General features: G+C 43.5%; 1 protein-coding gene across 1 annotated transcript; it reads left to right on the plus strand.

Annotated features, from left to right (window-relative positions):
• The first annotated feature begins 1,181 nt into the window (after positions 1 to 1,181).
• On the plus strand, positions 1,182 to 12,808 carry nfil3-5 (nuclear factor, interleukin 3 regulated, member 5). Its single transcript, XM_078282450.1, has 2 exons — positions 1,182 to 1,434; positions 8,611 to 12,808. Exon 2 carries the CDS (start codon positions 9,195 to 9,197, stop codon positions 11,052 to 11,054), a length of 1,860 nt encoding a protein of 619 aa, XP_078138576.1. The 5' UTR covers positions 1,182 to 1,434; positions 8,611 to 9,194; the 3' UTR covers positions 11,055 to 12,808.
• Positions 12,809 to 14,172: the final 1,364 nt, after the last annotated feature.

Raw genomic sequence — 14,172 nt, forward strand, 5'->3', positions numbered from 1 at the left:
GTAAAAGCCGGTTACAATGCATGCTGGTTTGCGATGTAATATTCTGTGTTGTGTAATCAAATTTGGAAGGGAAAAAAATTGCACCCATATTCTCTCTCTGTCTCTCTCTATCACTGTCTCTCTTTCTCTCTGTCTCTGACCTTCTCTCTCTCTCTCTCTCTCTCTCTCCCTCTCTCTCTCTCTCTCTCTCTCTCTCTCTCTCTCTCACACACACACACACGCACAAGCTGCTCTAAGTAAGCCTAGGGCACAGCACAGGACAAAAAAGCTTTTTGGGCCCTACTTTGTGATAATAACTGCTCCATATTTGATCATTATGCCTGTCCCCATACACACACACACATGATCACCACTGAAGTCTTATAGTCAAGTGGCTCCCAAACTGGGATCGGGGGACCCACAGGGGTCTTTAAGCAGGTTTCAACAGCAAAATGAGGATTGATTTCAACTGTTGCTCCATTAACTAGAAGGTTGCACTAAGAAAGCATGTATAATAATACTTAATGAGAGAATATATAATAACAACTAATATTAGAATATATAATAACTAATGAGAGAATGTATAATAATAACTGAGAGAATATATAATAATACCTAATGAGACAATTATGTAATAATGACTAATAGTACAGTATATAATAACTAATTAGAGAATATACAATAATAACTAATGAGAGAATTATGTAATAATAACTAATATTAGAGTATATACTAACTAATCGAGAGTGTATAATAATAACTAATCAGAAAACGTATAATAATAACTCATTAGAGAATATGTCATAATAACTAATATTAGACTATATAATACCTTATGAGATAATATTTAATAATACCTAATGAGAGAGTGTATAATAATACACTGTTATCTAAAGTTCAAGGAAACCATGTTCCAGGCTATTATTGGATCTCTCCCAGCTAGGTAACACGGTCTGCATGTAACTTTGGGGCACAACTCCGCGTATTTGCCCTACATTTCCATCTATAATGTGGCGTTACGTCCTTATAAAATTATACTTAACCACTCCCGTGAAATTACATTGAACCGGGGAGGTGGGGGGGATGGAGCAGAGAGGAGAGAGGTTGGCTAATACAGAGATAGAGGACAAAAACGTGACTAGGCAGCCTAAGAGCTGTTATGCAACCACTGACCTACTAACACATATTTCTAGAAGGGAGAGGGAGAGAAACTGGAGCAAAGTCTCCGGCACAACACAAGCAACTCTCAAAACCAAACGGGAGAAACGGCATCCAGCGACCGACATCCCGACCGACCGACTCAACTCAGCCGAGCAGAGGAAAAAGGAGAAGGAAAGGAGAAAAACTTTGCTTTCTTTTGAGAAGGAGAAGAGGAAACGGGAGCGAGACAGCTTTTGTGTCGGGGCAGCCTGAATATATTTTCTGTCTTTTTTTCTTGCGCGTGGAGACCGAAAGGTATGTTTTGGGAGATATTAAAGGGGGGTTATCCTAGCTCATTTTTGTATGTAATGTTTCTGCACTTGTATCGTTAAATCTTTATTACAGACGGTTTTGTAAATGAGGCTCCTGCCCGCCTGGTTGTGCGTGTGTGTATTCAGATTAGGACATGATGCTTATGGCCGGGTATTGTTCACATGGCGACTCAGCCCTGCCGGCAGTCAGTGTGTCCGTGACTTTGACACATTCCCTGCTCTTGTTGTAACACAAACACGGTATTATTATTTTTTTTTTGTTACTATTAAGGGGCAACCGGCGACCACGGCGGTCGGGATTTGTTGCCGGGTTTTTAAATTTGCGGGGGTTTTGTATGAAGGATAGTAGGATTTGTGAAACGTGGTTGGCCGTATCCCTCAATGTGCTCAATGTCAAGGCGAGGTAATTTCCCCCATGGTGGTGTTTTCCAGGGAATGAGGGCTGCTGGTCAGTGATGTCTGATTGTAATGTGGCCATGCAGTCAAATAGCTCCGGCACATGGCGTATGCTCGGTTTTTTTTTTTATTTGTGCGTGTTTCATTATATCATTTTTTTGTTACAATTCACTGAAATATCTAATATGTTTCCCTTCGTTTCGGCTGCATGCACTACCGCTCAACTGATGCAAGCATAAGACAGGATTGGGTCATGCCCTCGTTTAATTTATTGTAAGGAAAATTTATAATTCCCCAATTTAAGCAGAGCTAACTGAAAACTTTGTCATGTCAGAGTGCAGGTTAGACCGGTGCACCACAAACCGGGGGCCATACTGCATAAGTAAATATATATAATATGTGTATATGCAAAATAGAACTATTGTAATCCTATTATAATTTGTTAGAAGGATAATTAGAATTGTTAGAAGGATACTATGCACATATTTAAACGTATCACAGCATTAAACTGTAGTATTATAAAGGAGGATTATAGTGATGCCATAGCAGATAAAAAGAGCATAAAGTAGGCTGTGATAAGGTCAACTCACTATTGATCACTTTTCTTCAAAGTAATGTTTTGATAACCTCCTTCTGTCAGGTTCCAATTCAGGATATTTAGAAGAATAATTTGCTTCTGTTTCTGGGTTACATCATGGGCTTAGGGTAGCTGTAATCATGCAAATAACACATTCTCAAAGTGTTAGAAATGGAAAACAATCAAGAAATGACTGAAATGTTTTTCTTCCTGTCATAAAAAGGAAGTTATTGGATGAAGCAAAGCACAGAGGTTTGCTTTATGGGAGATGGAGGGTATGACATAACCAGCACACAGTAGGGAGCAGCAATAAACAGCGGCTCTCTCATGGGACAGAGAGTCCTGTAATTGATTCCCGTTTACACCCTTTGCTTCTTCCGCATCATTCATACCAGATTAACACCAAAACGTCACTTTTAAAGGAATTAAATGTTAAGCAAATCTGTAACAAGTAGCGTACAATGCAAGTTGCTGGAAGTATTGTTTTAGAAATGCAATCAAAAGCATGAACAACGATGCAATACACATCTTACAAAAGTGGCCAATTGCTAAATGTCTCACAGAAGAGAAAACATGGAAACAGAAAGGCAGAACAGAGTCTAAACCAGATAATGATCTCCCTTATTCAGTACAAAACTGTCTCCCAAGATCCTTGCGAGGTCTTGGCGTGGCTTTGTTGTGAAATGAGAATAACTAACTGAACATCCAGGATGTGATGCAACGGATGGAAACCCCTCTCTGGCGAGGCAGGCAGGGTTCTGGTGAGCTTTTTAGACTCCGAGCTGCCAGCTGGTCTGGAATCAGAGCCGTCTGCCTTGCTCCGTCCCAGCCAGTTCCCTGAATATAGGTCAAACCTGTATCTGGCTGAGGACAGACACGAGGTATGGGGCAAGAGCCAGCACTACTCCGACCGCTCTGTCAGCTCCTCTGGGGAACATGAGTGCACCGTGGAAAAAAGATTTGCACAGACTTTTTTTTAATAACTTTTGGCCCATTTTTCGACACTTACTTGTAATGGCCATGAACTGATACATGTGTTCAAACATTCTCATTTTTTGAGACTTTGTGATGTTCCCTAGTGTGTGTCTGCTGACTGTAAAGACTTGGTAGACTTGGACATAGGAAGTAAAGGTTTACGCAATGGCCCCATACTGTACAGCAGCCAGTCAGTTTAAATGCAGATCAGCAATAGAAACATTTTAGGGACGCAAACATGCTCTAGAGAAACAGATACAACTTAAATAGGATAGAGGTCACTGGTACAACATGTAACTCACATGTTGTCAATTCACCAGTCAGTGAGAGACGTCCACAGGCAGAAACTTTATGCAGAAAGTTGCATTTATGATGAGGTTGGAACACTTTAGGATATTACGAATTTGTCATTTCTATATAGTATAGTAATGTTTTAAAGAGATTTATATGTGGTGCACACTTCACTAAATGTAGGACATTCTCCTGTGAAAATGTGTTTTTTTCCCAAGATTTAATGATAGTATTGTGTCACTGTCCAGAGTCCAGGTGGGATTGTTAATAGTCACATGTGACTGAATGGAAATGTTGAAGGGAATGGTTATAGGACTCACTAGTTGACCTGGAATGTCTGGATTGCTGTTTCCTAGTTCGGTGGGCTTTCTTAACACAAAGCCACCGGGCAAAATGGAGGCCCCTGGCTGGGGCCCCCTCCACGTGTGTGGGGGTGGATGACTTAAAAGATGGAGGAGGGGAAAGGGATGCCATGCATTACTCAGACCTGCCTCGGAGGGGGTCAAAGGTGCAGCATTCCTCCCCAGGCAGCAAGTGCCTGACAACAGCTTCAGAGCTGCGTTTTCCTCCAAAAACACAGAGAAAACACTTGTCTTAGCTGCAGTGAGTCATTATTTTTAATGGAATTTATTCCGTGCAGAAAGGATGCGCTGTATCTCCAAAATCTCTTTATGGATCTGTCTTAATTAGCATTACCATAACTTGGTGATATTCTAGCTTTAGTATGGTTCTTGGCTCTTATACAGAATGCACAGAGAGTGGGGAGAGAGACGGAGCTTGCAGGGTATTCACAGCCAGTAACCTGTAGCTTCTGCCGCTATGTAATATGCATGTGTTACACAAGGTTGGCTTCGCAACACAGAGATTCAGATCACGTAGGTTACGAGCAACAACAGCAGCCCCTCCCCCCGCAGTCCTGAGAGAGAGGCTGTTATGAGTGAATGTGGCTGCAGATATGGGTGTGTGCTCTGACGTCAATGCCATCTCCCCATCTCTCACCTTTTTTCATCTGCCTCTAACGCATGTTGTTTCTCGCTGCATAGGTGTCGTAGATGTTTCTAGAGCATACAGGAGTTAATGTTGCATGTGAATCACTGGGGCTTTCATAATCCGTTTTTTAGGCTGATGACGTATCCAAGTTTGTCTCTTTTATTCCTCCTGCTGCAGTGTCTGTAAAATTCCTCTCATTTCCACCAACTGGATTCCTCCAGTCCGCCCAACCCTTCTTTTCTTCCTCCCCCCCTCACCTCTTTTTGCCACTCTATTTTTAGAGTGCACTCGAATACTCTCCTTCCCTCTCCTGCCCTCCCTCCCTTGCAGTCCCACTGACCTATTTTATGGCGCACCGTCAAAGACAGGAGTGTTTACTGCGTAGCGTCGTTTCTAGGTCAGTGGGACAAGGCAGACGTATGCCGGCTCCCTTCCCGCCCCTCTTTGTTTCGCGCCCCCGCTCCGGCAAGTCTTTATGAAAATTACTTGGGGCGGGGAGGGGGGCTGACCCTGCATTTTTCCACATCTGTTGGTGTTCATGTCCAAACTGAAATCCGTTGCTGTTCACCGTAGCTTTCTACCAGTGATTCTTTGAAGGAGAAAAGCAGCACGCAGAACAGGAAAATGTTATATGGCTATTGGAGGGAAAATCCTGTTCGAAGACTAGCCTGTAGCCTTCCTAGACTTACTAAGACCTTAATCAGAATTACAAAATGATCAGCATGAGCAAATAAACGGTGTTGTCCAAGTAAAGATAAATGAAGCCAAGCTGCTACAGAAGTTATGTAACTAAATATTGAGAGCACTAGACTCTAAGTACGCTTTTGTGACTGTGAGATTATGTAACAAGGTCGTTGACTCCTGGGCTGGGAGAGAGACGCAGTAACCGGTTTGCAGACGAAGCTCATCAGATTAAATAGTTATGTGGTATCAACCATGTGATACGAATTCAGTGGTTTGTGATATGGGCACAATATAGTGTTACACAGTGACACAAAGGTAGGTGTGACAGACGACAGGGAGAGTTCAATCAAAGCACCCAAAACTTTGCCCTTTTGGCAACACAGATTGAATCAAATTGCATTAACAGTCAATGTGGTTTCTTCGGGTAGGCTTGCTTTCTTAGATACATAGAGATCCCTAAATTCTTTTTATTTATAGTAGGTTATCCTAATAAATAGGGTTGATATAAATAGCAGTTTAATATAATCTGTCCAAAGACATTTTGAAGAACATGTGTGAATCATATTTACACTTTATTAGGTAAACCTACCAAGAACCAGATAAGACCCCTCTTGTGTTCAGAACCGTCAGCAGGGATCTTGGTCCTTTGCCGACTTGATGGCGTCACTCAGTTTCTGCAGAAATGCCCTTCTGCACATCACCGTTGATGTTGTTTGCATACTTGTGGCCCGCCTGTTTTCTTGAACCAGTTTTGCCATTCTCCTTTGACTCTCTCATCATCAAGGCATTTTTGCCCTCAGGCCTGCAGCTGACTGGATGTGTTTTGTTTATCGCACCATGGAGGTCAGCTGTTTCTGACATGCTGGAACTCATGCGTCTGGCACCAACGATCGCACCATGGTCAAAGTCATTTAAATCACACGTCTGGCCCATTCTAACATGTAGTGACCGAACCTCTCGGCCCTATCTAAGTGCTCTATACTTAATGAATGGTTCAGTTTCATTGCACAACAGTTCAAAAGTGGCTTTGAACATTCTGAAATGTCAGATGGGCTCATAGTTGAATGGCCTTTAAGTTAACTGACATTAAAGAACAGTAACAACTTGCCTAATACTAAGCAATTAAAGAGTCTTTACATTTTTTCTCATGGGTTTTTGTTATATGCACAAAGCCAATTTATTTGCTTCAACCCGGCTGATGGAAACGCACCTAATTTGTATTTATGTAACAATGGTTTGCATAACACTTTATTTGGATAGTCTAATGTTGATATTCAACTATCAGGTGGCAAAAAGTAGACAGTTAATATCTATAGACTACTGTTCATACAATTATGAGCATAACTTGAAACTCAGTAGACATTTTAGTGACATTATAGTCCTTTGATAGGAAGTTGAGAATCAATATTGGACTATCCAAATAAAATGTCACTGAAAGCTATAGAGACGCTGGACTGGGGTGTGACTGGAAGGTTACAGGTTGAATCCCTGTGACAGCTTAGTGTCCATCTCAGTGGAAATGTATATCGCCGATTCCAATATGTGAAAATAGGTGAAAGAGAAAAAAAGGGCAGACACAGGAGAAAGATTAGGCTTATCAGGATCCCTGATGATGAAACCAACTGACCATGTTTAAACAGATGTGCTATGTTTGCTTTCGGTGTCAAAGTGACACCGGAGGAGTCATTGTAACCCACTGACATAATCACCTAGATTATTACATGCACTTGGTGTTTGTGTCATAAAAAGATGTTTTTATGTTCGTAATGGTGCCCAGGGCTCAGTGTAATGATGTGTTATTAATTACTGTATGTCAACTGTGTAATGCCGTGCAGTGAGAGAAACAGATCTAGTTATTACATAACGCTGGACTGCGAGTCAACATCCGCACTACGTTCAATATTGTTATAAACTTATGGTGAAAAGGATGTTTGTTGGGCAAGGTTTCCTGTTAAGCTATGATGCTGATACTACATAAGGAAGTGCAGCAGGTTGTGGTGTTGTGTAATGTCAGACAGTGTGACAGTTCCCTAAGACACGGAGACTTTGCTGCTATGACAGATGGGCCATTGCAGCCTGATTAGTGTCAACACCCCCTTCTCCCCTGCTTACACACCCTCACACACACATGCACACGGCCCAGCGCAGATGTGTACAGTTGAATAACAAGCTGTGTTTGTTTGTCAGCTACTGTCATGACACATTAAGCCCCAAGGAGTCGGACATATTGAGTCACGCAAAAGGTGCAGGATGAAGGTTGGAAAACGCACCCGCCAGGAACTCCCATCCTAGAATTCGTGTAATGCACGACTTTCAGTTTGGTCTAGTGTACGAGTCATAGTGTCCCTTATGATATTTAGAAAATAAAATATAAAAGCAGAAATGAGAATGATAGGAAATTTGTTTCACCATACCTATATATAGGTCACAGAGCATGTGTGATAAAATATCAGATGTATCAGCCTCAAATAGATAGAAGCGCTGTGCACCGCTGCCTCTTCACCCTTCCCCTCCCTCCCTCCCTCCCTCAGCCCTCTATCCGTCAGTCTCTGCAGAGCTGGCACACGGTCAGCCTGCCCTAGTCCTAGTTATGTGACTGTGACAGTGCAGTGTCTTACACAAGAGCTCTGCAGCAGCGGCGGCGCAGACCTGTGCAGCTCAGCCCCGACCTCTCAGCCTCAGCCCTCTCCGCTCGTCCCCGCGCTGCCAGTCAGAAAAGACCCCCAAGGAATACTGTTAACCTACTGTTAACCTATGCATGCATAATTCTATGCATGCAAACTGTGCAGCGGCTCAGCCTGTACTAATCCACCGCAACCCCCCCCACACACACACACCCCCACCTTCCCTGAAGTCAAGGAAGTCAAGGAACATGATGTCGATATAAACTATCAAACAATAGAAACTATAAATGTCCACACTGAGAGTGAAAACATTACATAACTTTGGTGGTTATGTCATAGTTTTTTGGCACAAGTTGAATTGCCGGAGACAAAATGTTTTGTACGATTTGTAAGGTCAGACTGCAGTTGATGTTTAAGTCATTTCAAATTGCCGTACAGGTTACACCATATGGAATACGGGACCCATATTTTAGCTTTGTGCTACATTTCATGAAAAGTCATTTGACCAGACCAAAATGTAAATATATGTCACAATGAACTGCAGTATTTTTGCAACTAATTCTCTCTCTCTTTCTCTCTCCCTCCCTCTCTCTTTTTCTCTCTCACTGTCTCCATAACCCAGTTGCTGGTCAGCAAGCAGCAGTGCTAAAACTGGGTCCTCAGGGAGCTTTGAGCTGTGGAAAAACCCCAGACTAGACGGACTGACCTACATCCTCTGTAAGACACCCAGAGAAGCAGGGCACCAGCCTGACAGGCATCAAAACCCTGGTGAAGATTAAGGAAGACACAGACAAACTCAAAATCACCTCCAGTGAGACTCCAGAGACTCCTTTGAACTACTTGCCAAGAGAGCTGGAAGAGTTTTTGTGGAAAAAACAAACTTGTTTCTTTTTTAGTTTCTTCTGTAGTTCAGAACACTAGTTCAATGTGTGAGGTTTTTGTGGAGTTCCATCTCTTTTTAATCTTCTTGGCAAATTTGGACACTTGAACATTTCGAATTAGAAAAAAAAAGGCAACAGTTTTCGAAGGCAAAATCAATGAGGTTCTCCCTTCGAGGAGCTCAAATACCTCATCCAGAGTTTTTTGCAGATCCTGCAACATAGGTCAAACTCCATAGTACCAAAACAGTTGGCTTATTAGACACATCGTCTCCCTCCCCCCTTTGCCCTTACTGCTAGAGATCCACTCTGGCCCCAATCTGGGAAAATGGAAAGCCTGAGTCTACACCTCCCATCCACCAGCAACAACAACCTGGATGTGGACACTTTTTCTAACTACAGCGAGAGCCTCCCATCCCCCCAGCCCGAAGGCGGATCACGTAGCGGCCGCCAGGCTAAAGGTACCAAGCCCAACATGTCCTCCCGGCGCAAGCGGGAGTTCATTTCTGATGAGAAGAAAGATGCATCCTACTGGGAAAAACGGAGGAAGAACAATGAAGCAGCCAAGCGCTCAAGGGAGAAGCGCCGCCTCAATGACATGGTGCTAGAAAACCGGGTCATGGCGCTGAATGAGGAGAACGTTCGTCTAAAAACAGAACTCCTTCAGCTCAAGTTGCGCTTTGGCCTCATCAGCACAGCCTCCTACATGGAGAAAAGTCAGCAAATATCCAACAGTGCTGCTAGTGTCAACAGCAGCAACGGGAGCAATGGCACCCCCAATAGTAACCCCTACCTCTCAAGCAGTGGCTACTCCAGCGCATCCCAAATGATGCTGAACTCGGACTCCTCTGAAACCGAACAGTCGAGTCGTGGCGAGCGCCACAACACGCTCCCGAAGTACTCTCCCCGCGGCTCCCTTTCTGATATGTCCGACGGCTCTTCCAGCCCAGAACCCATGGGTTACGACATCAAGAGGGAGCCCTCAAGTATGGAGGTGGGCAGATCGGAAAGCAGTGGGATTCCCAACAGGATGCCCAGTGGGGTCTACCACGGCAGCCACAGTGCTCTGGTGGCTGCTCACCAGCAGAGCGAAACAGAGGCTGAGTGTGCCATGGACTACCAGCACCACCACCACCACCACCAACAGCAGCAGCAGCAGCAGCGCCACATGGAGGCCTCCAGCCCAGCTCCCCAGGCCACCTCTGCACAGAGGAGCGTGATCTTGTACCGCTCCAGCAGTGGCTCTTACCCCATGGAGAGCCAGAGGCCAGAGGACCAGCAGGCCCAGCAGAGTAGGCTGTCCCAGCAGGGTCAGCACTCCTCAACCTCCAACTTCTCTGAGTGCTCAGTGGCCATCACAGAGGTAGCTGAGAAGCTGGAGAGGACGAAGACCTTAGACTCACCGCAGTACGAGTACGCCAACGGTCATGCAGAGTCAGCAGAGGAGCTGCAACAAAGGTACAAATCCAATGCCCAACAACAGCGTGAGAGCCATCAGAGGCATTACAGCTACCAGGGCCAGGAGAACAGTCTTCAGCACATGGACCGCCACCAGAACCCCTTCGCCCCTAATCTGCTCCACAACACTGAGGAGGGCAAGTCCTCCTTCCAGCAGCACAACGGCTACCTCAACACACTGGACGAAGAGCCCCCAGTGCTCACCTATGAGGGAGGCCCCAGAGCCGAGGGCTTCTACCGGGAGAACTCCTCTGGTAAAGACACCTCATCCAGTGATGGGGACCCCCGTAGCTCCGACAAGGAGGGCTCCACAGACGACGAGTCCCCCTCCTCCTCCTCCTCAGACATCAGCAGCTACCACCAGAAGGCGACAGGAGCTGTGGGTCAGAACGGGGAGTGCCACACCGAGGTCAGAGCCACTGCCCTGCCCCACAAGCTCCGCCTCAAATACAGAGCTCTGTCCAACGGGGCAGCAGGAGCTCAGATGGAGGGACATATCAGCGCCTCCACCTCTGCATCCCCCTCTCCCACCTTGCCCCAGCACCCCTACTTGGCTCTGCCCAGCAGCCAACACAGTAGCCAAGCAAACGGGGAGAGCAAAGAGGCGAACGAGACTCATTTTGACGAAGAGGAGGAGCACCAGGTGAGCGAGAGGGATGAGGCAAAAAAGGATGGAGGGAAAAAGGGATCCAGCAGTGGGAGGAATGGCCGGATTAAGAGGCGAGATTAAGGACAAAGACCAACTCAAAATATGGACATTGGTCACCTGTCTAGACTCTCTGATGTGTACTAGACTACTACAGCTTCCCTCCACCAGGGTTGATAACAGGACAGATCTCTTTCAACTCACATCACTACCTTACAACACAGACAAGAAGCCAATGATCTGTGTGAGGTGTAGTTAGGATGTGATTTCACCATCAAGTTTCACTGTGTCACCTGTTTCCCTTCCTCTTCTCCAACCTCCCCCCCCCATCCCTCCATTCATCGGTTCTCAATAACAACAAAAACAATAGATCACTTACGTTCAGCAAGGTGTCAGAGAGAAAAAACAAAGGGAGGGAGTAGAATGAAACTCTCTGGCGCTTGAGTGTGGGATATTTCCCTTGTGGAAAATTCAAACATTATTCAATTATTCATTATTCTAAACTGCCTTGGTGGGTGGCCAGCGCGTATACGTCTAGCATGGCATTATGGGAACATTCCTTTGACCAAAGAATATACATCCTTCCTCAGCGTCTCCCCTCTTGGCAAAGAGTTACATTCTTCCTCCCTCTGAACACATCTGTACTATTTTCAGTTTTCTCCTCTCCCCTCATCCCATCTGCACAGAAAACCCGTTCACTTCTGAAGCACTTGGATTGTATATTACTGTGACATATAAATTTGCATATATTGAATATATATTTTAAGAAAAAAGTGGCAAAAACAACAAAAAATAAAACAGTGGGATGCGGAAGTTGTAGACTATGAAAAGTGATCAGTTTGTTCCTGTTGAGAGTTCTTGTACAGTCCCTCATTGTCTTGGAAATGCCTCAAAGATTTTCTTTCAATTGTATGTATGAGCCACAGCTTGTAAAAAAAAAATAAAAAAAGATAAAAAACATTTCAGATTCATGGTTCAGCTTGAGGCCTCTAATCAGGCGATCAACCTCTGAGCTTTTAGACACAAACCTCTCAGTCAAGGCCAGTAATCTGCATATCAGTCAAGGCAACGCAGTCACACACTGCTTTGCTGACAGAACCTGACAAGCACAAGGCCGGCCTCATTCGCCGGCCATCCAACAAAACTGAACAACCTTTATTTTCCAGACAAACAAAAATTGGCTATCAAATAAAAGAAATGGCTCTCCAGTCGCAACCAGCAAAGCTGCTCTCTCTTCATAAGGTGCCTCTTTATTGTATTGTCCATCGTCCCCAAATAGGCCAATGTCTTAACGATCCTGCTCACCTCCGCACTGAGTTGTTTTAGCTACAGTAGATGCAGTAGATCATTCAGTCTGTACGAGTTACTTTGTTACCTGTTTCACTTCCTGGTGCCTGCCTCTGGCCACTGTGTATAAATGTAAAGTTGTCTCTCTCTATCTCTTGTATACTGTTGTCATTATTTTATTATTATGTTATTATTATTATTATTGTTATTGTTATTATTATTTTCTATTATATTCAATTATTATTTTGGCTATTATGTGTATTTTTCTGTCCCCCTGTTGTGTCATTTGCCCTATGCTCTTCCTGGTTGTGCTGTGTATTTACCCATGCTGACCTACGCCCCAATTACCATTTGTACTATGTGAAACTGTATAATGTTTGTTGTTCGCCGAAAGGCTTTATGAAAATGGAAAAAATTGAATAAGGCTTGTCCAGAAGTGATTATGTATTGATATACTTCACGTGGATATGCAAAATGGTTACAAAAAACACTTTTTTGATTGTGAAAGATTCAAAATGAAAAAAAAATAAAATAAAAGGATGTTGAATTTATGTCTCTTTTGAACTCTTTGTGTTACAATTATGAAATACATGATGAAAGTGCACCACACACACAACAACAGGCCGTCTGTTTACCTACAAGATCATATTCAGTGAATAAAATATTAAATGAACTTGAAATTCATCTTTTTTAACTACTGACATAATGGAAAATATGTTATCCAGAGGTAGGAGAGAGTACTGAAATATTTACTCAAAGTACTTTTACTCAAGTAGGGGGTAGAACTCTTAGCTCAAATAAAAGTAGTAGGCCTACATAATTATTTTCAAAAGTGCTTTTGATTTTGTGTATGTTACAAAGTACTACCATGCAAGATTAACAGTGTTCCTTTTTTAATTTGTGCAAATAAATTGATGGGTCATAATCAGCCACTGCTGTTACGTCTAAAAATAAAACTTAAGTAAAAGTAGGAGCAAATAGGTTACTTTAAATATTCCTCAAGTGGAGCAAAAGTGCAGCCTTTAAAACCACTCAAAAAGCTGTGTTACATCAAAAAAGTAGGCCTAGACAAGGAGAGTAACTATAGGAAAAGCTGTAACTTTTTACTTTCCATGTCTGATGTCACCCAATATTGCTCAATGCCATCAAGCGATGTTCTAGATGATATGTTGAGTAAGAGAGGTTGTCCCAGAATGTATCACAGAATGTTTCAGCCAGCAAAACATATTACACAACTGTCTTGAGAGAGGAGAAAGTACGTCAGAGTGTAATGTTAAGAGTGCCTGCCTCGGTCTGACCTCGCCATTAATGGAACAATTGCTACCCGTCAGCAAGATGGGAACAAGAAGTTGGCATGGGCAGAGCATGCCACTGAAAAGGGTTACATAACAGCCATTAATAGCTAACTGCCTTGGTGCTATTATAGGACGGGGAGCCTATCGGTTTCAGAGGTGTTGCAGTTCCAACAAAACACCCAAAGAGTCTCTTAAATCTCAGTATGGCAGCTCTGATATGTAATCCAGATGTCAAGAGCAAATATATGACCAAAACCATTGTAGACATAATTTTATTCTCAACGTTTATTAACAGAGTGCTTGATACTAGGACTAACAACTTATGACAGGTAAAGATTTATGAATCCACTTTTTTAAAAAGTGGATTAAAGCAGGCCTATATTTTAAATTGCAATGGATCCAAATCGTATTTTAAACCCACACATTGAACCTTTCAACAATCTCTGCACCTGTGTAAAGCTGACTAAAATGAAAAAAAAACAACCAATATGTCTCCGCAGCAGTTTATAAATGATTACGTTTCACTTCTCACAGAAACAGAAGCCGACCGTGTTCCTGCACCTCTCGTATGCAGATGTGCGGGTAAAGGTGTGTAGCATTGTGTGGATCAGCGACTGACC

The sequence above is a fragment of the Centroberyx gerrardi genome, chromosome 3, assembly GCF_048128805.1.
Source record: "Centroberyx gerrardi isolate f3 chromosome 3, fCenGer3.hap1.cur.20231027, whole genome shotgun sequence".
NCBI lineage: Eukaryota > Metazoa > Chordata > Actinopteri > Beryciformes > Berycidae > Centroberyx > Centroberyx gerrardi.

Bases quoted from the DNA above. Each gene is read 5' to 3' on its own strand.
- nfil3-5 (XM_078282450.1), top strand. From the start codon at position 9,195: ATGGAAAGCCTGAGTCTACACCTCCCATCCACCAGCAACAACAACCTG.